We start from the raw sequence: 23,966 nt of genomic DNA, 5'->3' as shown, positions 1-23,966 counted from the left end.
AAATAACAAGGACACCAAAGGATATTCAGGTTGTATGTGGACGGTCTGACCAAATACTTTTATTTTATGAAATTATTGTAGAGACAAGTTCACTTACAGCATGGTTGAGGATGCGCAATGCAATGCATGGAATATAAATGAAAGATGCTAAATATTTAATTCATAAGTCACATTAGTCAATACTGTGTATAACTTGAGGCAGTGGTTCCCAAACTGGGGGGTGTGGATGACCAGGGGAGAAAAATGGACTGAAACAAAAATGGTATCATGCTGACTATTATTTCACAAAAATTCAAAATGAGTCCTTTCTTAGTTGCTTCCCCAATTATTGTTAATGACTGATAATATTTTTATTGGGTCAGGGTGGGGCATGCTTTTTTGGGTTCTGAAGGTGGGGCTGCCAGAAAAAGTCCAGGAACCTCTGACTTAAGGAATGATTTTACCCAAAAATGCAACATACCTGACATAAAATGGCAACCGCCTTCTGCCTGGATTCTAGTAGTTTCTGTGAATTGCATTGATCCATTCGCTTCTCTTTTCTTTAGCTTTTGGCATTTTGTGAAAACATCGCTACAGTTTCTTGTTGAATCAATTTATCCAGTCAGTCCCACAACAGCTCTTTCCCATTTTATATGTTTCTTTGCATTTTTGTGCCATTCAAGCTGAAAGCCAACACTGCCGCTCGGTCGTCTTTTTGCCGCTCAGTGGGTGTAACTGCTGTGACTTCACCCGACTGTGACATCATCATACCCTCAATACAAGTAAGGAAAAGATGAAGGTCTGGTGGTCGTTGCAAATGAGCTTTGAATTGAAAAGAGAAGTAAATATTATGAAGCACAAACACATTTTTCGATATAATGTGATGTAAATGTGTCTACAGCTCTGTCTGTGCTCTGAAAAATCATGACCAGGTTCTTCCATGTCAATTGTGAAATGTTATTAAAAGCTTTAATAAAGAGCTATTTTGTCAGAAAATCAACCATAAACTCTTTTTGCTCACGCATTTTCATTTTTGTTGTTTTTGCCAGCAACAAGTTGAAAAGTTAAACCTAAAGAGGACCCATTTCTTATTAAGTCCTAGTTAAAGGTGTGTCAGATTTATGGGGATTTATTGGGAGAATATGGCAGAAATGGAGCATAATAGTCGTAAGTATGTTTTTATCCGTGCATAATAAAATAAGAACCATTGTGTTTTTGTTACCCCCCAGAATGGACAAACCAAACACCAGCTCTAGATGCGGCCTTTTGCTTTTTTTTTGCAGCCACTCTAGATTCTCCTACATGCTTGGAAAGGGAGGGTGAGCCGTGAGGTGTTGGCAGTCAACAAGCTCACCGCTGGATGGCACTATATCCTACACACCGGTCCTTAAAGGTTGTCAGGTCAGCTCTAAGTTTATTTTGTGACCTCTTTGAAAAGGTTTTTGGAGAGCCACAGTCAGGGTAGGGAAGTCAAGAAGTATTTAAAAGAGATTAAATGGAATTTGTTCACCATTATGAAAGTATAGAATATTTTAAGCCCTGTCCTTTAATTCACAAGTCTCCATAAGCAACTTGTAAATCAAGGTGTGAGTCATAAATGTATTTCAATGCTGGCCATTAAATTATGTTAATAGTGTTGTGTTTTCAGAGCACAGATCTAATAATTAAAAAAAAAAACGTTTTTTCTTCTTGTTCTTACAGTTGAATACTTGAGTCTTCCTGCAGAACTTTTACACTAGAAGGATGTTTTCACAGTCTGCTGACAGTGAAAAGTTTCTTAGTGCTCACTGAAAATCTCATTGTATGCTTAAATTATAGAATCTGGAGAGTAAATATCATTTCAAAGATTTTAACAAGATAATTGACCTTTTTTGTAAAAAAGACCATATCAGATACAAGTTATTACTCAAAGTAGAGTAGTTTATATGCATGATAAAACATGTCTTTAGGGGATCTTTTAAATATTAAAGCTGTGAAGCAATGCAAAGAATGCTCCTCTGCCATTGTTTTTTTTATTGTTCTGGGATTGAAAAAGTGTCTTACTCGAGTCCAAATCTCAAGTAACAAGTGTACTACTTTGCCTGAAGACAACTGTAGTATTTACCGAGTTTTATATAAATGGGATAAATGAAATGCAGGCTTGGACAGCAGGCTTCTGTTTCCTGTATTTGATTCAAGAGTCCTCTTTTCTGTAAACCACCACAAGATGGCGCACTGAGACTTATTTGGCTCTAATGTACCTTGAAGTTCTTGATAACAGACTGGCTCTGCCTCTGTCTACATATATCTGTACATTTTCAGAGGGAGAGCTGAATGTAAAACTTTTGATTGATTTTTTTTTTTCTTGTTTGATTTCCCCCTTAATTCTGCATGCTGGCTCTAATTTTAGAACACAACTACTCTGTCATTTCATGCAATGGAATATTGTAGAAAATAGGTGATTAAAAAGATTTTAAAACAAATGTAGATTCACCACAATTTTACATTTTTCAGTTTGATATATAATAAACAGGCTGTGGTTAAAGAACAGCATTTAGTTGAAAACAAGTGAGTGATTCAATCTTGAGAAAATATATATAGATTTGTTTTTATTTTTCTGCAGATATTTAGGCACATTATGTCATTTTCTCAGTTTACTGTCTCTGTCTTTCAAAAAAAAAAATATGATAGGGGAGACCAGGGGTATTTGTAACAGGGAGCAATTGTAACACACTCATTTCCTCCAATCAGAAACAAGCTAGAGTGATGACACTTACTCTGCACATGCCCAGTAGGATTTTTTTCTCTGCCTGTGGAAGAGTATAATCTCACCTTGGCAGAAGTTTTCAACAAAAAAAAAAAAAATGAAAAAATGAAAAAAATGAAAAAAAAAAGAAAGATTTTGAGGTAGTAAGTTACTTTTTAGATGTCTGGTATTTTCCTCCTGCAGTCAAAAGTCTAGACGGATGCCAATTTAAATTTCTATCAATTTTATCTCTAGGTTATCAATATATGCTAATGTAGGTGTTGCTGGCTGCATACGAGATTTTATCATAGCTGCATGAACTCTGTGTTGCAGTTGCTCCTGAGCCACATGACCACCTTGCACCTTGTTTGTGTTGACTTTTCCGTTAGAAAATTACCGTATTACCCTAAATTTAAATGTAAAGTTACTTGCAACTCAACTCAAAAAATTTAGTTGCCACTAAAATAGTTGTCTAGTCTTCTACATAAATAGACTGATAGATACATCTGAAAGAATTTGAACCAACCAATTTTAACATTAGTAGACACTACAGCAGTAATGTGATTACTTTAAGGTGTACTTTTATTTTAGATACAGTACTTACGTATGCTAATTTTTTCACTGTTAAAAATGTTTCCAACCACTGTTTTATTTGACTTCTTGCATTAATTCAGTATAGTCTTGTCCTAGTATAAATACATCTACTGTATTATTAAGTGCACATATATATGTTTCTTATATCAGAAGACAAGTTGTATATTTTAAGTAGTGTTTTCAGGTATCTGTACTTTAGTCGAGTATTTATGTTTCTGTCAACTTTTTATGTTTACTCAAATATCTGTACTTTCTACTCCTTGCATTTTCAAAACGGTTTCTTATTTCATCATTGTGGGGAATAATTGATTATTTTTAATTTGCATCATTGCATACCGCCTTCCCGAAATCAAGATCAATTTCAAACTAAAACTAAAACAACAGTTGTTTGGTTTCTCCATGAACACAGATCACACCTCAGACATAACAAGATGAAAGACATAACAAGAAGAAAAATGAGGAAATAAGACGCAAAATATGTTACAAGGCAAAAAAAAAAAAAAAAAAGATTCAACAATACGAAAAAGACATGAGGCAAAAAATGATGAGATGAAAAAAATGAACAAGACAAAAAAGACATGAAAAAATTACATAACAAGAAGAAAATCATCGAAACAAGACAAAAAAGGTGCAACAAGACAGAAAAGACTTAACAAGACAAAAGGTTTAAAATGACAAAAAAAAACATAACAAGACAAAAGGTTTAAAATGACAAAAACAAAAGATGTAATGACGAAAAAGAACGAAAAAAACGTAACAAAGCAATTTAACATATGTTTTTATACTTCTACTTGACTGAACAATGTGTGTATGTTTGCCACCTCTAATTTTAGGTAGTCCATGAGTTATGAAGGAGAAATGTTGCAATTGCCCCCTGTCTCCCCTACTTTTAATAAAACGCCGGTGATCTTTTGGCCGGCCTTTTTTTTTTCTTATTCATCACTTCACTCCTGATCCTACAGTCCTCTTTTCACACACCATAACAAAAAGTTTTTAGCAACCCCATCCGCGATTCTTGTCACCTCCCGCCCTCCTGTTTGTTCTTTTGCCCCCCTCCACCACCCTCTCCCCAGCACCCATCCATACAAACTCCTGCATCGTCTCTCAAACTAACTCACTCCTCTCTGTACCTTCAGCCCGTCTCCTCTCCATCCACCATCCACCGCGTCACGTTAACCCCTCAGCTGCAGCTTGACACCCAGACTGAGAGACACCACCGGCACCACCATGCTCTGGAAATCCCGAACCAAGACTGACGGGTTACAGGTAAAATAAACATCACAGAGTTTTCAGTTTTCTTTGGTGCATTTTTCTTCCTTTCTTCATCTTCACTGTCTGTAGGATTCCATCATCTGTGCGCAAAAGGCTGCACCTGCTGGGCCTATTGGGTTTTTTTTAAATAGAGGCTGAAGCAGAAAATTAACTTGTCGGTTATTAAACGTATGAACGACTCAGGCTGGTTGAAATGTTTGGAGAATATTACATTATTTGAACTTTACAACCAATTAGCAGGCAGATTTTCGACTAGAATGATCTGGACACCTGTGCGTAAAAGCGACTGTAGTCTTAACTTAGACGTTAAAATCAGATTTTCATGTTTAAATGGATTTATGTTCAGAAATTTCTCGAATAAATATATTTAAACAATCATATTTTAAAGTCTACTTCGGTGCGTAAAATTTAGAATATGATTAACTGGCATATTTTCAAACGAAACTAAAGATAAATGTGAAAGAAGAGCGTGTGTGTGTGTGAATTAACGGCTGGTAATTGAATGAATATATCTCTTTAAGAGAAGTGGACCCTGTCGACCCCTCCCCTCATTCTGCCGGGTGCGCGCAAAACCTATAAGTAGTGCGCTCATGGAGAGACTAGAGGAGTCTGTACTGTGTATTGTGCGTGTGTGCGTGTATCTGACAGCAGTCGCTTTTTCATCTGTGCGTAAAAGAGCTCCGTCAAACAGAGAAGCGGAGAGATAAGGAAAAGTAAATAACACCTTCTGAATTTAATGGACCGTTAAACACGCCTGGATTACATCTGGGAGCGTTTGGTGACATCTTTCAGTCGTTGTTGGAAGCGTGCGTCCCGTCTAGTTTTGAAATTTGGGGGTATTCACAGTGGTCCAGATGTTAATCCACACCTATTCGGCCATGGTGAGTTTGATGGAGACTTTAGCTTTTTTGGAGTGCTGATGTCTGATGAGTGCTTTATTATTAATGTAACGCAATTTTAGGGAAGAGTTTATTTTCTGTACCAAGTGTCATAAAGAACATGCGCATAATGTGCCGTTCCCACTTAAAAACAGCGAATTTTGGGTAAATTAATGCGCAGATAAAAGACTGTGATTTGTTGCATTTTTCTGTTTTTGGAATGAGCTGTCAGCTTCCAGAGAATAATGGTCCTTTGTCATTTTTTTTCCTGATAAATCTGACTTTTTCTTTATGAAATCATGAGTGTCAATTGTCCACATTTCTGAGTGAGGTTTCCTGACACTGAGTTTAGTGTTGCAGGCGCCGCACATCTGTCCGCGGAGATGCTCTTTGTCTGTACAGTGTCACAGCGAGTGAGACCGGCTGACAGTGAGGTGTCCACTCACTGCAAACACTGTGACAGAGGATGGTGCATCTTTCTGCACGAGTGTTAAGGCGTTTTAAAGCTTCGAGTACACAACTTTATTAGAGTAAAATGATGAATCCTGCACAGTTTGGTTGCTACTGTGCATCTCTGTGCTTTTAACCTGACAGCGGCCTCTCTAGCTGCCAGATAATGGACAGACGTTGTTAAAACACCACAGCAGCATTGATTTGGGTGACCCAGCTTTGTAAAAATCCAATTTTAACAGGAAGTATGTGAGCAGAAATGTAGGCTAGTGGACTAAATGTTTTTTTTTTTCATTTTACATAAGGGGTTAAACTTGTAAAGTCAAAATGAAACCACATTCCTGCGTGTTGTCAGCCTACAGAACCTTTTTTCCTCCTTTAATTTTCAGTCGCTGGGTCAATCTGGTTTGGTTGACACGCTGACAGATTATTTACAGCTGTGTCCCCTCACTGAGCAGCGTGTTGTCTGTTGTTGTGCGTTACCTGCCTGTCCTCCTTTGTGCAGCTTCTTTGGTGGTGGTGACCCCTCTGACACTGTTGAGCAGCGATGCCAAGGGCGTCTTCTGCCAGCGCGCATCACTTCAAGCCCTGCTGCTATTTTCAGTCTTGTAAATAAAAATAGAAATATGTTTATTTGGGTTTTAATGCGGCTTTGAGTCATAAGGAATTCGTTTTTATATATTTTTTTAAGTTTGTGTTTTAGTGACTATATATAGACAAATGCAGCCCTTGGAATTCATGCTTCAGTTTTTAAAAATAATACATTTTCTGAAGCTCAAAAGTTTTCGATCTGCCTGACATTTGATGAAATAGTCCAGTTTTGCACCTTTCTGGTTAATAAGGCGTTTGAGCAAACTTTTTAAAGGCACAATAAGAAACATTCTCATAAAAATATATAAACTCATTTTGACATAGTCCTCCTCAATCATCAATCATCAATCTTATGACCCACTAAGTGGGTGTGTGTGGTGGTGTCTGTATCTGCAGACAGCCTGCCCTCTGCCTGATTTTTCCTCATTATTTTGCTGTGCTAATGACGCTTTACCAACACAAAACGTCGGTTTTGACGTCCTGGGAGTTAGACCCAGCAATTAGTTATCGTCCTGGTGCGTTTGCGAGCAGCTCAGACAAATTCCACTGATTCCATCTTTAATTTTCTGCAGGACCGCGCAGACGGACTAAGCGGCTCTTCGCCGAGTGGGCGCCTCTCCCAGCTGTCCTCCCTCAACCAGGCCGCCTACTCCTCGGCTCCCCCGCTCTGCCACACTCCGGCCTCCGACTTCCAGCCTCCGTACTTCCCTCCCCCCTACCCCCAGTCCTCCCTGCCGTACTCCCAGAGCCAGGACTCAGCGTATTCCCACCTGTCAGACCCCTACCCCTCCATCAACTCCATCCATCAGCATCAGCAGGCGGCATGGCACTCGCAGAGGTCGCGCTCCGAGGAGGGGGGGCTCCTGTCACAGTCGCACCGGGCTCTGAGCCTCGACCCCCGGCGGGAGTATCCAGCTGTCCCCCGGCTGCTGCACGGGCTCGGGGAAGGTGCCGCCGCTCTCGGGGACGGTCCTCTCGGGATGCACCTGGGACACCACGGCCTGGAGGATCTGCAGGTGACTTGATCTGTTGATTTATTTTGGTTTTCCATCCTCTGGTTTGTTGGCGTTGGCGTTGCGCATCGGGAAAACTCGTGCGTAAAAGTCACACGGTTCAAGATCAGTGCGCAAAAAACATGAACTCTTTATGAACAAAATCCCTTCTTCATTTTTATAATAACAAACATCACAGAAAACAAGTGCAAAATATATCTTATACTAAAAAAAAATGTGGATGTTGTCAACAAGGCCTTCAGGCAATTTATCGTCATTTCCTTTTTTTTCCTTTAATCGACACAATTTAAGATTAAATGAAATTGCCCACATTAATAAATCTATTTTATTAACTAACACCTTTAATTAACAAATACTACATTTTATTAATAATTTTCTTTTTTTGAATTTTTACTTGTTTTTCTTTTTCGTTTTCTTTTTTTTTTTTTTTAATCTCCATGCAGACCTGTAGCTTGTTTTATCAGATTTTCCCCAGAATTAAACGAAAAATATGATATCTGATATCAAAACCAGAAGGGAAACACTTGTGCATCGCTTTCTCCTGACAAATAAATAAAATAAAAGAATGAATGAGAATGGAATGAGATGTCTGAAATACTTTCTGCAAGAATATTATCAGAAAATGTTTATTTTCTCTAAAAGTGTTTATAAATTAGTAAATAATACACGTTATATAAATTACGTCAGTTTTGTCAAGTGCGAATTTGAAATGGCCTGTTGAATACGTTTTTTTCTAACATGATATGTTGTTTTCAAGCGATTTGTTTCGAGTTTATCCAAATTTTTACGCATGAAGTTGAGCTTAATGACTTGAATTCATATTGTAGACACACATACGCCTCTGCGTGTGTATTAAGTTACAGATGATATGATCATATTTAATATTTTCCTGCTTTTTAAAGAAATTGTTCTAAAAAACATTTTTGTGGACTGACATTTGCCCGTCTTATTATTCATTACGACATTCACGCAGCATTATTATCTCGCACAGAGACAAAGTGCTTCTGCAGCCCTTTTTGCCTTGTGCAGTTGTTTTCTGTGAGAAGAATAGTTTCTATGGTTTATTGAGCAGTCAGCTTCCCTGCAGCAGGTGCAGCTGCAGACGCTGTTTGTTGCCTCCTCGCAGAAAAAAACACAGCGAGACCAATTGATCTGCACGGTCATTAATAGAAAAGAAACGTTTGAGAGGAGCGCCAGGCAAGGAGTCAACCCGGGCATGTTGCTGTTAAACGCTCCCACTCGACAAGGACCTTTTATTTGATTAATGGATTATATCCTCCGCGTTTGAATCCTCTTATAAATTCAACCACAAAGGAGACATCCGAGAATCGCCCCTGCAAGACAATTTTACCCTCAGTGAATGAAAAGATCAAATAAATTGTAAAGGCTTTCATTTATTCTTTGAATCGGTGAGGCTGCTTATGATTATTATTGAATCACATTTTCTTTTTCACATATGACATTTTTCCAAAATATGCCTACAGTGAGAGAAATATTAGCATTTTTAGATATTCATGTATTGAAAATTCTTAAATTTCTCCGCAAAAATAAACTATATAAATATTCTGCTCTTTATCTATTCGAGGCAGTATAAAATATGACAGCATTTCTTTGATTTAATCATATTTTTAGTAAATAAATAGATTTGTTGCACTAAACAATTAAAAGAAACACACTTTCTTGAATTATGAACTAAACATTTTCACCACATGAAGCTCACAAATAACATAAAAATATATATTAACAATATTCTACAGTTTTAAAACAGAATGTGACAAAAATCATTTTGCAAAAGCTGTCTAGAATCGCTGTAAAAATAAACTATTTGTTTCAACTGAAAAGAACAATGTGAAAAGTTAGTGTTGGGCTGCTGTAAAACTTTGCAGTTGACTGAATTCAAAAAGACAAGTTCAGGCATTTAAAACAAATTAACTTTAATAGGCAAATAAACTATTATATTAGATATTAGTTCAGTTGGATACTTGAGAAAACATGTTAAATAAGCTTTTTAGTCACACTGACAAACATTACAAACAAGTAAAATAATTATAAGAAAACTTGTATATTTATGTTAAGTTAATGAGAAAAGATTTGTTCATTCCACTAAATTCGTGTATGGTTTATTACAATGAACATGAATAAATATGTGCAATGAGCTTAAGATATTAAGTTGAATCCACATCTGTTTAGACACACTGACAAACAATACTAAAAATAAAATGTCATGGCTGCCTTAAAATTTTGAAGTCAACTGGATTTAAAAAGTTGAGTTAAACTAACAAACATGTCTAACAAACATTATGAACAAGTGGTGGTCTGAAAAATCAATTTACAGTGAATGAATAAACTGTTAAATATGTTAAATCATCTGACGCAACGTGCATTGTTTATCACCTGCTTTCCATTTTGCACAAAGAAACTAAATCGATTAAGAGCAACAGATTGTGTGATTTAGCAGGATATGTTGTTTGGGCTGCCTTAAAATTTTAAGTTGATTGAGTCTGAAAATACAAGTTGAGCTAATTTTGTAATGATTTTAAACAAAAACTTTTCTCGTCAAACAGACTTGACACTATTTCACGACAACACGGTCTACAAATAATACTATAATAAATAAAACTTGTAGAATTATGTTAAGATAATAAGTAAAAATTAGTAGGTTCTACAAAATTCCTGCATTAGGTTTTGCGGTTCTGCATAGCTGCATTAAAATTTAAAGTTGACTGAATTTGAAAAGAAAGAGATTATCTAAAACAGACAAACTTTTCTACTCAGATAGACTTGATTCTAATTGAGCTGTACTTGAGAAAACATGTCCTGTAATATATATATATATATATATGTATATATATATATATATATATATATATATATATATATATATATATATATATACATATTATAATTTTTAATTTGAATCAAATTAAATAAGAAAAAACATGTATGTTAATAAGAAAAGATGAGTTGATTCCACTAAAGTTCTGTATGATAGTAAATTGTTAAATATGTTAAATCGCTCGTCACAATGTCCATTTTCTGATATAAATAAGAGTAGCAGGTTGTGTTATTTACGTGGATATGGAGAGTGTTCATATGGGCTGTGATGGGAAAACCTAACACTGGACCTTCCATCTTGCTTTTGCCTGAGAGAGACAAGCCATGTGTGTGTATAAGTGTGTGTTGTGTGTGTATAAGTGTGTGAGGCCGGTGGATAAATGATAGTGACTGTCTGTCTGTCTGACACAGGGAATGGAGGAAGGATCAGCCTTGGGCATCCTCGACCACTCTGTCATTAAAAAAGGTAAGAGGTGGGAGAGAGAGGTCTGTGTGTGTGTGTGTGTGTGTGTGTGTGTGTGTGTGTGTGTGTGTGTGTGTGTGTGTGTGTGTGTGTGTGTGCGTGTGTGACAGAGAGAGAGAGTGAGAGAGAGGAGAAAGATTGAGTGTGTGTATGTGCATTTGTGTCTAAGTGTGCACCTATATAATTGTGCTATACATGCTGAAGGGGGTTTTGTGTTTAGGGGCACTCCAACACCAGTCTCTCTCTCTCTCTCTCTCTCTCTCTCTCTCTCTCTCGCTGTCTCACACACTCACGCACACACACTCGCACTCACACACACACACTATAAATAATTCTGTTTTGCTATTTCATTTGAAGTCAAGAAGTCCTCTAATACTCAGCTGCAGACTTCACCCCAAAGGCACACATTCTTAATGAACTGTTCATGGTCATATGAGAGTGTGTGTGTGTGTGTGTGTGTGTGTGTGTGTGTGTGTGTGTGTGTGTGTGTGTGTGTGTGTGTGTGTGTGTGTGTGTGAGAGAGAGAGAGAGAGAGAGAGAGAGAGAGGAGGATTAGAGAGAAGAGGAGAGAGAAGTGGGGCAAAGAAGAAAAGGGAGGGGAACGTGATAAAAGAGGAGTTGTGGGGAAATTTGCAGAGTACGATCACTCTAATATTACCGACTCGGAGTTGCAGGAGACACAGGGGCACGATTAGAAAATTCAAGTTGGATTTGTTGCTGGTGGAGGAGTGTGATACGGTGAAAAAAATCTTTTTAAAAAGGCGGGAGAAAAAGTGATGGTTTGCTCTAAAATATGATAAAGATGACACACTGCACTGTAAAAATGAGCTTTGGCTGACAAAATAACATGGCGCCTGTCTACCCTTTATGTAGATGGAGATTTATCCCAATTAAAGGGATAGTTTGGATTATGTAAAGTGGGGTTGTATGAGGTAGTTATCAATTGTCAGTGTATTATCTTCAGTAGATGGCGGATGTCACAACCCAGTTTGGAGAAGCAGTCAATTATCCATTAAAGTCTGTACTATATTTAGGGTATTTTCACTGCTTTACTTTGCCATCAGGCAGCCTTTTCCAACTGGAAACTGTCATTATATAGCCAAATATCGCTTTCTCCAAACCAACCGGACTCCATTAGAAAGACAGTGATTTTTATCTCATAGAAGACAGGAGCTGTTGGTCTGCTGCTGCCTCGATCTGTTTGTTTGTTTGTGTTATTGTGTGACTTCTGTGTTTTAAAAGGTTAGTTTGAATTCACCAGAGTCACACAACAACACAAACAAACAAACTAACAGATTGTGGCAGCGGCAGACCAGAAACTCTTGTGTTCTGTGAGGTAAAATTAATATTTTTTCTAATGGAGTCTGGAGCCTTTGGAGAGAGCGATATTTGGCTAATCTTACAATGGTTTTCCATCAGAAAAAGCTGTCTGACAGCAAGGTAAAATAGTGAAAATAATCCAAATATAGTGTACACTTTGACTGATATTGATTCTTTTATTAGGGTGGACCTTTTTTGAATAGATAAAATGTATTTTGCTGCTGACTTTATTCACAGCAATACATTGTTAAGCTTTCTGCACTGCTGTATCTCCAAACTGGGAGCATGTTGACAACCATCTACTGTAAATAATACACTGACTATGAATTTGCACTTCTTACAACCCCACTTAAAAAATGTGATCCATCCCTTTAACTCTAGTAGGGTAACCTTGGATTGCTCTATAAAAATTATGGAGGTTACTAACCTTTTAGCACAATAAACAAGTGTCACAAGCAAATATATGTTGGCCATATATCCTTCAACCTCTACAAAAACACACCCAGACAATGTTTTAAAATTAAACGTATTTTTTTACTTTAACTGTGAGGCACAAACACCTTGTGGATAACTTTTATTTTAGGGAATTTCCTTTAAAATAAGGGGAGGTTTCTGTAAATAATTCTTAATAGTTTTTCCTCAAAAAAAATCTAAATTGTGATTTTTCCTCTTCTTTTAGTCAAATTCTGTGATTTAAACTCCCCATGAGCAGCATCTCCTCGCATTTTGAATATATTTTGGACTCAGTCACTAGACTGAACCTCTCCGTGTCACAAAGTTTTCAGAACAACAAGGATGTAATTCTCCAAATCAGGTCCCTGAAGAGGAGGAGAAGGCTCATACTATAAATTTTCTAGCTTGATTCAAGCTGCAAACCAGCAGTCATTTGATGAAGTGACAGTGATTCCACTTGTTTGCCAAACGCTTAGAATTGATCAATTACCGCAGCGAGAATCTCCCCGCCAAGCACTTACAGCAGATAGCAGAGCAAACCTAAAGCCCTCATGAATAACAAAATCCAACAGGGAGAACAGAGCGAGACAGAGTGTAGAAAAAAAAAAAAGACAAGGAAAGGGGGTAAGATAAAGAGTGGGAGGCACAAGAAAGAGTCAAGCAAGAAGAGTGAGAGATGATAAGAGAAGGAGAGAAAGAGGGAGGGGCAGACAGATGACAAAGGAGAAGGAAAGAAGAGACTCTGCTGCTCTATGGCCTCGCCGGCTGCCTCATCAGGCTGCTTGTGTGTGAATGAGGGGATTTTAAGAGATGTTTTCAGCGCCGGGAATCTGCGCAGCGCAGCAGGGCGCCGCAACGAGGCCACCCGCCGCCCACGGAGTGTGAGGGGAGAGCCGACCAGCAACCCCAAAACACAAACTCTCTTCATTAACTGTCATAAGTGACAAAGAAAATCAGCAAATCCTCACAATTAAGAAGCTGGAGCCAGCAAATGTTTGACTCAAATGATCAAAATACAATTGATAAAATTACTGATTGTTGCAACATAGTCAACTTAGAAAACACTTACTGTTGCTCTGATATATTTTCTCTTTCTCAGCTTCTGTGGTATCCAAACATGCTGATAGTTTTGGTTTAATTTGTCCAGATTTCTGTCTCCAAACTAATACATGGAATTGAATTTTGTTTCCTGCTGCTCACAGCATTGGAAAAAAAAAAACTGTTCAAAATATGCAATGCATTTTTCCATGTACAGTTTCACGATAGACTCCACTGATTTGTTAATGTTGGGAGCACCGTAAACAAAATGCCACTCACCTTCACAGTATTTTGATGGCAGCAGACGGGGTTATCTCAGACCGTGGGCACGTGAATGTCTCTGCATTCATGTGTCTCCTTAAAGGAAAATGAGGAATGATGCAGGGTGACTATAAACCCAAAATCAAAGCTGCAGGACGCAGTATATTTTTGGCATCACTGAACAAAAGTTCAATAACAACTCTTGTGACCTGTGAGGGGAGACACAGGTCTGTACGATTGTCAGCTGATTGTTGAGCCTCATTCTCAAAACATAAACTCTTGACAACCTGGGAATTAGATTCAACAATCAATGATCTTTCTCCAGAATCACTTCCTGCACCTTTAAAGTTTCATTTATATTACGTTAAGTCGCGCTCGCTGAATTCCTTCCTCGCTCTCTGGTTTTCTTGTGTTTCCACGGAGGTTGTAGCAGCTAGAGGAGTGGCACCCGTCCAAATGTACTGTTATCTTGAATTAAATTACAGATTCCTCTGGGTTTGAACATTGTTGCAAACATTTGGGATAATATAAGTACACAGCTCAACAAAATCTGTAACATAGGCCCAGCATTTTTAGACATTTTACACAGAATGTTACATACCTTTAAGTCCAAAACCAGCGAGGCACAGATCGACTTCATCTCTGTATGCTTGCGAGAAAATGTGGCCCTCATGAGTATAGTAGTAGATTAACATAAGCATGCACCCACACACAAACACAAAAGGGTTGATTCCTTTCAATCCTCTCAATTCAGAGGATTTCTGCCCACACGACTGCAGATTTAGCGGATTAAGACTCCAAAGCTAATTTCATCAACACCAATTACCACCTTAAAAGATGACACAACAATGAGTGAAAAAAAGATGTTGGTCTCAACGCCAACATCAGTCATTATCAGTTATTATTATGGCAGTGAAAACTCTATCAGTGCTGCAACAGGTACTGTGGACTCAAGAGGACTAGGGCTGCATCTATGAGTATTTTACTTAGTAATCAAGTCTCCATAAAGTGAGAAAAGATGTTGCTGTTCAATTAAATGTTTCAGTCATTTTTTTTAAGTAAAAATGACTGAAACATTTGCTTGGCTTATTAAATGTGAGGATTTGCTGGATTTCTTCATCATTTATGACAGTAAATGAAGAGTCTTTGGATTGCTGGTTGGAGAAAAGACACAATTTGAAGACGTCACTTTGAGCTCTGGCAAACGGATGAGCATTTTCCACCATTTTTTGACGTTATATAGACCTAGGGATAATAATCTGAAAATTCATTGATAATGAAATCGTTGGTTGAAGCCCTAAACTCGACAGCAGAGAGTAGGAATTATTTTCATTGTTGACAAATCCTCATTTTTTATCATTTTCTTGATTAATTCATTGATTGTTTGGCCCAAAAAATGTCAGAAAAATGTTAATTATTGTTTTCCAAAACAATGACGTCCTCAAATGTCTTGTTTTGCACACAACTTTAAGATATTCAGTTTACTGAGAAGCTGAAAATTTGGACATTTTTCAAAATAGTTGGTTTAATTGTTGACATCTAATTGACTAATCAAGTAATTGTTGCAGCTCTAAAGGCAACACTTCATTAAAAAAGGCCATGTTAGTCCCAAAGTTCAACTCCTCAAGTGTTTGGAAGAGGGCTTCAGCTGAGGCCCCTTCCTCCTCCTCCTCCTCCTCCTCCTCCAAAATAAAACTGACAGAAAAGTCTTAAAAGTTTACCACGGTGCAGAAAAGTGAGTGTGAATTGAGCTCCTCAAGGTGTGAAACAAAGCTGTTTGCGAATGCGCAGCTATAATGTAACCACCTGCAGTTTAAACAACAGAATCAACAAGCAGCACTCCAGAATTAGCGCTGTCGACGCAGGGGAGAACATTACACTGAATAGATTAATCAGGAGAGGAGGAGCATGCTGTCATTCACGCAACACTTATTGTCACAGCAGAAGAAGACATATGTTTTGACTGATGATATTTATTCATCCTTCATTTCTTTTTTTAAACCTTTGCATCCTGTTTTTGCTGCTGTTAAACTTTCTTTTTTTTTTTTCACAATTTGGTCTCATGTGACACTTTTCACAAGAAATGAATAATGCAAATAACCAAAAGGTACAAACCCCAGTTCCAAAAAAGTTGGGATGTTATGCAAAACATTCGTAAAAACAGAATTCAGTGATTATTGTTTTTGTAAACTATACACTAATCCTGAATTTGGTGCCTGCAACGCATTTCCATAAAGTTGGGACAGGGACAACAAAAGACTGTGAAAGTGGTATAAAGATTAAAAAAGAACATTCGACATGTAAACAAGTTAACTGGTAACAGCTGGCAGGATCATGATTGCTAATTGTCCAACAGTTTAAGAACAACATTTCTCAACAGAGAACTGCAGAAATTACTAATAATTTAATCTACAATCCATAATATCATTAAAAGATTCAGAGAATCAGCAGAGATCTCTGCATAAATGGGGTAAGGCTGGTTTTGGAGCAACATAGGCTGCCATCCAGACGACGTCTTTATCAGAAACGTCCCTGCTAATTTCAGCAAGACAATGCAGAGACACATTCTGCACATGTTACAACAGTGTGGCTTCATAGTGAAGGAGCTCAGGTACTAAACTGACCTGCCTGCACTCCAGACCTGTCTCCTGTTGAGAACGTGTGGTGAAACAAGCAGGGGTATTCCTGAGAAAAACATCTGGATGGCAGCATATGCTGTTCCAGAACCAGCCTTGTCCCATGACATTGAACCTTTAACCTTTATTGTAGATGGTGAAATCCCTAAATTCCTTACAATTGTGTGTTGAGCGTTCTTAAACTGATGGACTATTTACCGATCATGATACTATGAACCATTATTAATTAACTTGTTAACCTGTGCAATGTTCCAAACAGATGTTTTTTGATCATAACACAACTTTCACAGTATTTTCTTGCCCCTGTCCCAACTTCTTTGAAAGGTGTTGCAGGCATGAAATTCATAATGAGTGTATATTTACAAAAAAACATTAAAGTTCACCAGTTTGTACATTAAATATCTTGTCTTTGTATTGTATTCAGTTGAACATAGGTTGAGAATGATTTGCAGATCATTGCATCCTGTTTTTATTTACGTTTCATACAATGTCCAACCTTTTTTGGAATTGAGATTTGTAAGTAAATTTTGTATTTTCCTTCTTTTCTCCTAAGTTCCTATCCCGTCCAAGCTGAACGGCTCGTCCCTCTCATCCCTGTCCATCGGCAAGGAGGGTGTCGGTATGGGATCCGTGTCCAACCCAGCCGAGGTCTTCTGTTCGGTCCCGGGTCGCCTCTCGCTGCTCAGCTCCACCTCCAAGTACAAGGTGACAGTCGGGGAGGTGCAGCGACGCCTCTCTCCGCCTGAGTGCCTCAACGCCTCTCTGCTGGGTGGAGTCCTCCGCAGGTGAGAGGATGATGGTGGGCAGTGAGAGGGTGTGAGTGATTTTAGGGAGTCCAAGCCTACACACAAAGACGCATTAAACAACGATCCCCAGCCTCGTCTGACTTGCCTCGTCAATATTTTGACATTTTATTGCCCAAATAATTAGGAATTAAAGATGAGTAGTGCAGTCCAAATAGGTTGCTGAACCTCTTTTTTTCTTAATGCTCATGTCTGTCACGAAAAATAAGAAAAAATTTAGTGGGATAAGTACTTGTCCAAACCTCCCAATAATGAAAAATGAAGATGAATTGAAGATGAATCTGTTAGTTTATACATTGCACTTTAAATAATTTGCTATCAAGCCCAATTTTGCATTAAAGTCTGCTGATTGCAGACTTGACAAAACAAGATAGCTGTGCTGTTTCCGAGAAAAGAACCTTCCAGGACGGTTCTGACGCTGGTGGGCTGTGGATGGACTTCAGGGAAAAACAACTCTACAACATATCTACGCTTTGTGGTGAAAGTTACAGGAGAAATCTGTAATATACTTACTGTAATAAGTCACAAAATAAGCAAAATATGTCATCAGAGCTTAAGGAAACTTGTTAAGTTGAAATACTCTGACAACAACACCACAGCTGCAGTATCCTCTGTTCCAGTCCATAGCTTGTGTTATTGTTTGCCCGTTTCATGTTAACTGGAGTTTAAATTAATGCTGAATGTTCACTGAATGTCTGTTCATGAGTTGTAAGAAATCATTAATAATCTTAGAAGGTGTAGATGTTTATAATGGCGGAGTCTGTCAGGCAGTCACTGAACTCAAACTGAATGTGTGAATATTTTCAGAGCAGTGAGCTTTTGTTTTTAGGATAACAGGTTGAACTTTACATTGACGGAAAACTGACAGTTATGAACAGCTGATCAACTTACAGTGTAGCACTTGTTATTGTCAACCCGCTTTAACTATAGGCTGTGCAGTAAATAGGATTTACCAAACATGTTGTTTTAATGTAATTTTATTAATGCAACAATGGTTAATAGTTAATAATAAACTGGAACACAGGCCACTTCTTTACATTGTTTGTATGCAGTTATGTTTATACTAAATGCTGTAAACCACATGACTTGACAGGGGCTCTTGGTGTAAAACATCCTTTTCTATCATACATGAGGATCTTTCTACCTTTTTTTTCTCCCCCAAGCTTTTCAGAATAAGATCCCTTTTAACTTTAACTATGGGGCCACAGCTGAGGACCCGAAATGGGTCATGGGACTAAATCACAAGAGAAGCGTTGTGGTTTAATGAACCGCGGCCTCGGGGCAAAAGAGAAGAACTTTATGATTTGGTTTGCAGGCTGAAATGTTTTAAAAGGACATAATTAAAAGATCTAGATTGTCATAAATAGCAGAGAGACACAGCCGCTACACTTACAACAAAACATGTACTTAACTTGAGTATTTCTATTTTAGTTTATACATCTGAGAGGAACATTTGTACTTTTACTCTATTAAAATTATTTGACAGCTATGATTATTGGTTATTTTAGATTTTACATAATAAATATATTTTAATAAATGATCAGTTTGTTTTGATAAACCACCCACTGGTATATAAAATAGTTATAATTAGCAGTAAAATGCTATTTCCACTTAGAAAAACATATAAAACATAAGAATATAACACTCACAGGGGCAGCTTTCTGCATATTAAGTACTTTTACTATTGATAATTAACCCATGTTTTGTGTTTATATGGTTTTATTATCAATAGTTTTTTTTTTAATGGAATCGATAACAAAAGTGTAGCTTGTAAAATATTGATGTATTGATCCCCCAGAATCAATCCGCCCATCTCTATAATATTACCACTTTTACTGTGTGAAAGTGAATGGTCTAATACTGAAACGTATGGAAGCCCATTTCTGTCGATGTGATAAAAAAAAGATCCTTTCAGTGATTATGATGAGAATTTTTTTCAAAATAATGAGTGGCATGTCATTATTTTGAAATATTAACTGATAATTTGGAGACACTAATCCATTATGATATAAAGTTACTTTCCTTGATACAAATTCATTATTTTGAGAGAGCTTATCTTTTCTTTAAGATTCGAGGTTATTATTCTGAGATACTAAGTCGTTATTTCAAGAAAGATTCTCATTATTGTGAGATATTAAGTCATTATTTTGAGAATGTTTCTCATTATTTTGGTATATGAACTCATTTTGAGATAGATAATGACTTGAAGGATCTTTTTTTCATCACATTGAGGGAATGGGCGTCCATAAAAAGGTTCTTAAATTTAGATATTTAATAGTAAAGAAATGCATAAGAACAGGCAAAGGAAAGTAAAGCAATAACTAAAGGTGGAAAGGCAAAAAATCTACTGAAAAATACAAGACACTAGCAGTGTTGACAGGGAACATACTGTAGGAAGATTTCAGCTTCACATTCACATGAACACACACATACCAGCCACAGACACAAACACACACACCACAACAAAACTCATAAAGACAAACAGACACAGGGAAAAACACAGGGAAGGATACACACACACACACACACACACACACACACACACAGAGGAGGACCAGCTCCTAAAAACTGCTCTCTCTGTCTCCCTGTCCTCCCTCAGGGCGAAGTCAAAGAATGGTGGCCGCTGTCTGAGAGAGCGTCTGGAGAAGATTGGCCTCAACCTGCCCGCCGGGCGACGCAAGGCAGCCAACGTCACTCTGCTAACATCTCTAGTGGAGGGTAGGGAATACACACACACACACACACACACACACACACACACACACACACACACACACAGTGACCTGCATACATGCTGACAGATAGAGACACATATTCACATAGAAATATCCTCGCATGAGCAGGCATGAATAAACAGTCGTAGCATGGGTGGCTGCGTGCGTGCATGCGTGCGCACACACACACGAGGAGGGTGCTGAAGCTGCGGCCGCCTCACAAAGCCAAAGAGCAGTGAACTGTTTAAGTAGTGAAAGTGAGAAAAACGGCTGCAGAGTCTGTCTCGTGACCCAGCCTGACCCGACCAGACGATTGCGAGTCGTTTTTAAAAGCAGTTATATGGATAAATATTTGAACTGAGGCGCTGACCTTTGACTCTTAAAGGGATAGTTTGGATCATCTGAAGCGGGGTGTTATGACTTACTTATCCATAGTCAGTGTTTTACGTGCAGCAGATAGCGGTCCAGTTTGGAGAAGATAAGCAAGACACCGCTGTGGACAGAGTCTGCAGCAAAACAGATTTTAGCCACTTAAAATATCAACATCATTTTAAGTGTACACTTTATTTAGAACACTTTCATCCTTTTTACATGGGAAACCATCTGACAGGGAGCCACTGATATATCAGTTAGTTTGTTTGTGTTATTGTGTGACTTCTGTGTTTGGACTCACCAAAGCCACACAATAACACAAACAAACAAACAAACCAGTCAAGACAGCGGTAGACCAGCAACTCCTGTGTTCTGTGAGGTAAAACTGCTGCTTTTCGCCAACAGAGTTTGGTGGTTTTGGAGATAGTGAAATTTGGCTCATATATCAGTGGTTCCCTGTTGGAAAAAGCTGTCGGATGGCAGCAAAAAGCTGTTAAAATATTATTTTTAAAAGGCTAAAGCACATTTTGCTGCTGACCTTGTCCACAGCAGTCAATTGCTCAGCTTCCTACATTGGTACTCCTGCTACCTAAGGTCTACCTAAAAAAAAAGTCAGTTCCAGTGCACACTGTATTTAGAATATTTTCACTGCTCTACCTTGCAATCAGACAGCCTTTTCCAATGCGAAACCGCTGTCATATAAGCCAAATATCGCTCTCCAAACCAACCAGTTTCCATTGGCAAAATCACTTATTTTAATTTGCAAAACACAGGAATTGCTGGTCTACTGCTGCCTCAATCTGTTAGTTTGTTTGTGTTATTCTGTAACTTAAGTGTTTTGAAAACTCACACAATAACACAACCAAACTGACCGGCAGCAGTAGACCAGAAACCGCTGTGTTCTGCGAGGTAAAATGACTGATTTTGCCAAAGGAGTTTGGTTGGTTTGGAGAGATCGATATCTGCTTAAATATCGATATCTGGTGGAAAAGGCCATCACATAACCTCACTTCAAAAAAATCCAAACTATCCCTTTAAAACAGACAGACGCGGTGGCTGCTTTTTTGCAGTAGATTATCCCTTTTTAGACTGTGCTAGTTTTACTCATTTTCATTTATAAGCACACTCTCATTCTCTTCCTCCTCCTCCTCCTCCTCCTCTTCCTCCTGCAGGTGAGGCCGTCCATCTGGCGCGAGACTTTGGTTACGTATGTGAGACAGAGTTTCCAGCCAGAGCCACAGCTGAGTATCTGTGCAGGCAGAGCGAGCCGGACCAGCTCCCAACACGGCGCAGCATGCTGCTCGCCACCAAGTGAGTGTTTTTATCCGCTGCCTCTGCACATTTAAAGGAGCACTCCGCTGATTTTTACATGTCAAAGTAAACTTTCTAGCCATGGGGGCAGCTGCCCAGCCTGTGAGAACTCTAAGTGACCTTACTTGAGTAATTTCAGTGTGTGCGTGAACAGAAAGCCTGTATTTCAAACTGAGGGACATGGAGCTGGAAAGCTACATGATGGGAATTGTAGGCTGCAGTGTTTTTGGAGGTGTAGCCACACTAGGGACATTTCATCCTCTGCTGCTTCAGTTTTGATCTCTTGTGGGTAAAAGAGGTGTAATACTACATTTCTGTGTTTCTGTTGGGACACACAGTGCTAAGAACCACTATACCAGTGTGTGTGATTAACTGTTCTTCTGTTTTATTGTGGATTTTTGTATATCAGTTATGTTTATGTGTTTTAATATGTTGTAATTTTGTACGGCTGCTACCTTGGCCAGGTCTCTTTTATAAAGAAGATTTCTGATCTCAGTAGAACCTCTTGGAAAAAATAATAATACTAGGGTAAAGACAAGGAGTTCAGATTTAAAGTTCTTCAAAGGCCACAGAGTAGGATACAGTATGCACTTAAATATACCAAGAGGCCAAAAACAATATTGTGAAAAGACCCCTACACACTGAATAAATGCTCCTAAAAGATTTTTTCAGTACAGCCACAACATTTTGAGACAGATGTACATTTTGTTACTAATGTCAAATCCATTAAGAGGGAAATGATAATAAAAAACTTTAATGTAAAGCATCTTTTTACAGCAAACTAATTACATGCAAGGGCTTCACATAAAAAGACTTATAATGAGCATTAAAACAGGGATAGAATGCCATAATTAATGTAAAATAAGATGGAGAATTAAACCCACTAAATAATACAAATAAAGTTAAAAATAAAATAAAATGCAACATTTTAAAGGAAGCAAACAAAGTAAACTGAAAAAAGGGTTTCAGGTCTGTATCAGGAAAGTCATAGATGGTTTAATGCGAAAGTTAAGAAATAAGTATTTATCGAGCTGAAAATGTTCTATAACTTTGCGCTTAATTGTCAATAGTAGGTGCATATAAATATCCCATTTTTTTTACTTTTCTGTTGAGAGTCTAAAAATAAGACAGTTTTACTTTGGGATCTATTTCAGGTTTCAGTCATACTGAGCAAGAGTTGAATGACAAAGTGTCTAAAAGTTAAGAATGGTCACTTTAAAAAAACACAAAAAAAACAAGAATTAAAGATTAATTTGTTTGAAATAAATCTAGAGCACCATAATCACAGACTAATCTCTCGCCTCTTGTCCTCTCAGGGAGATCTGTAAGGAGTTCGTGGACCTGATGTCCCAGGACCGCTCTCCACTGGGAGGCAGTCGACCCACCCCCTGCCTGGAGCCCGGCGTCCAGGGCAGCCTCACCCACTTCAGCCTGCTCACCCACGGCTTCGGCACTCCCGCCATCTGCGCCGCGCTCTCCGCCTTCCAGAGCTACCTGATGGAGGCGATCAAAATGCTGGACAAAGGAGAGGGTGGAGGGAAGAGCCACCACGACAAGGAGATGAAGCACCGCAAATAAGAGGGAGGAGGACAGACAGATGTGTCGGTGGACGGACGAGAGGCAGGAAGGCAGAGAAAAGAGGGGATAAAAGACTGACTGGTGCCCCTCTGTGTCTTTACCTTCGCCCTCAGGATAAAAAAAAAAAAACTGAGACTTTTACCTCCCAGAAACCCCTGCGGCCCCTCTCGTTGAGGAGGAGGCGGGTGGGGTTCATGATGATATCTGTACTGTAATGTGTGTCCACAACCACCTCACTCAAAGTGACGCATGGACCTCTCTTCTCAGTAGCTGGTTTGTGTCATGATGGCGTCCACAAAACATCTCTTCAGGATGAGCTCCTGCAAACGGCTCGATGCTTTTATTTACACTCAGACACCTCTTTTTAAATTCTGGTAAACATGTCACAGTAACACTTTCTATGACGCTTGTGTCTATAATGCATTATGGCGCATTATAAACATCCTAAAAATGCATTATACTGTGCCTAAAGCAATGTATAATTAGTTATAAGAGCTTTTAAGTATTCATAATGATTTATAACTACTATCATAACACATTTTATAATGACTTGTAAGGTAAAGTATCGTAATACTTCGTAATTACAACTTTTTGGCAGGGATCATAGTTATAACTATTTTGTAATGCATTATAAATCACTCTTAACTGCCTCACTGAATGCATTATAATGCTATTGTAAG

At 38.3% G+C, this 23,966-nt stretch overlaps 1 protein-coding gene across 2 annotated transcripts; it reads left to right on the top strand.

Moving 5' to 3' along the window:
- The first annotated feature begins 491 nt into the window (after positions 1 to 491).
- tfap2e (transcription factor AP-2 epsilon) lies at positions 492 to 23,966 on the top strand. 2 transcript variants are annotated; one of them, XM_084738661.1, is made up of 8 exons: positions 492 to 1,380; positions 4,435 to 4,564; positions 7,062 to 7,505; positions 10,749 to 10,803; positions 17,062 to 17,293; positions 19,911 to 20,029; positions 21,570 to 21,708; positions 23,025 to 23,966. In XM_084738661.1, the coding sequence occupies exons 2-8, from the start codon at positions 4,526 to 4,528 to the stop codon at positions 23,284 to 23,286; spliced, it is 1,290 nt and encodes a 429-aa protein (XP_084594787.1). In that variant the 5' UTR covers positions 492 to 1,380; positions 4,435 to 4,525; the 3' UTR covers positions 23,287 to 23,966. The 2 variants fall into 2 exon arrangements, with proteins under 2 accessions (XP_084594787.1, XP_084594788.1); XM_084738662.1 differs by lacking the exons at positions 492 to 1,380; positions 4,435 to 4,564 and adding an exon at positions 5,193 to 5,451.

Source organism: Lutjanus erythropterus, chromosome 16 (assembly GCF_056507025.1).
Source record: "Lutjanus erythropterus isolate fLutEry1 chromosome 16, fLutEry1.hap2, whole genome shotgun sequence".
Taxonomy (NCBI): domain Eukaryota; kingdom Metazoa; phylum Chordata; class Actinopteri; order Lutjaniformes; family Lutjanidae; genus Lutjanus; species Lutjanus erythropterus.
This window is presented reverse-complemented; position numbering and strand designations above follow the sequence as displayed.

Bases quoted from the DNA above. Each gene is read 5' to 3' on its own strand.
- tfap2e (XM_084738661.1), top strand. From the start codon at position 4,526: ATGCTCTGGAAATCCCGAACCAAGACTGACGGGTTACAG. The intron at 7,506-10,748 runs GTGACTTGATCT...TGTCTGACACAG, and splicing joins ACGGCCTGGAGGATCTGCAG to GGAATGGAGGAAGGATCAGC. The intron at 17,294-19,910 runs GTGAGAGGATGA...GTCCTCCCTCAG, and splicing joins CTGGGTGGAGTCCTCCGCAG to GGCGAAGTCAAAGAATGGTG.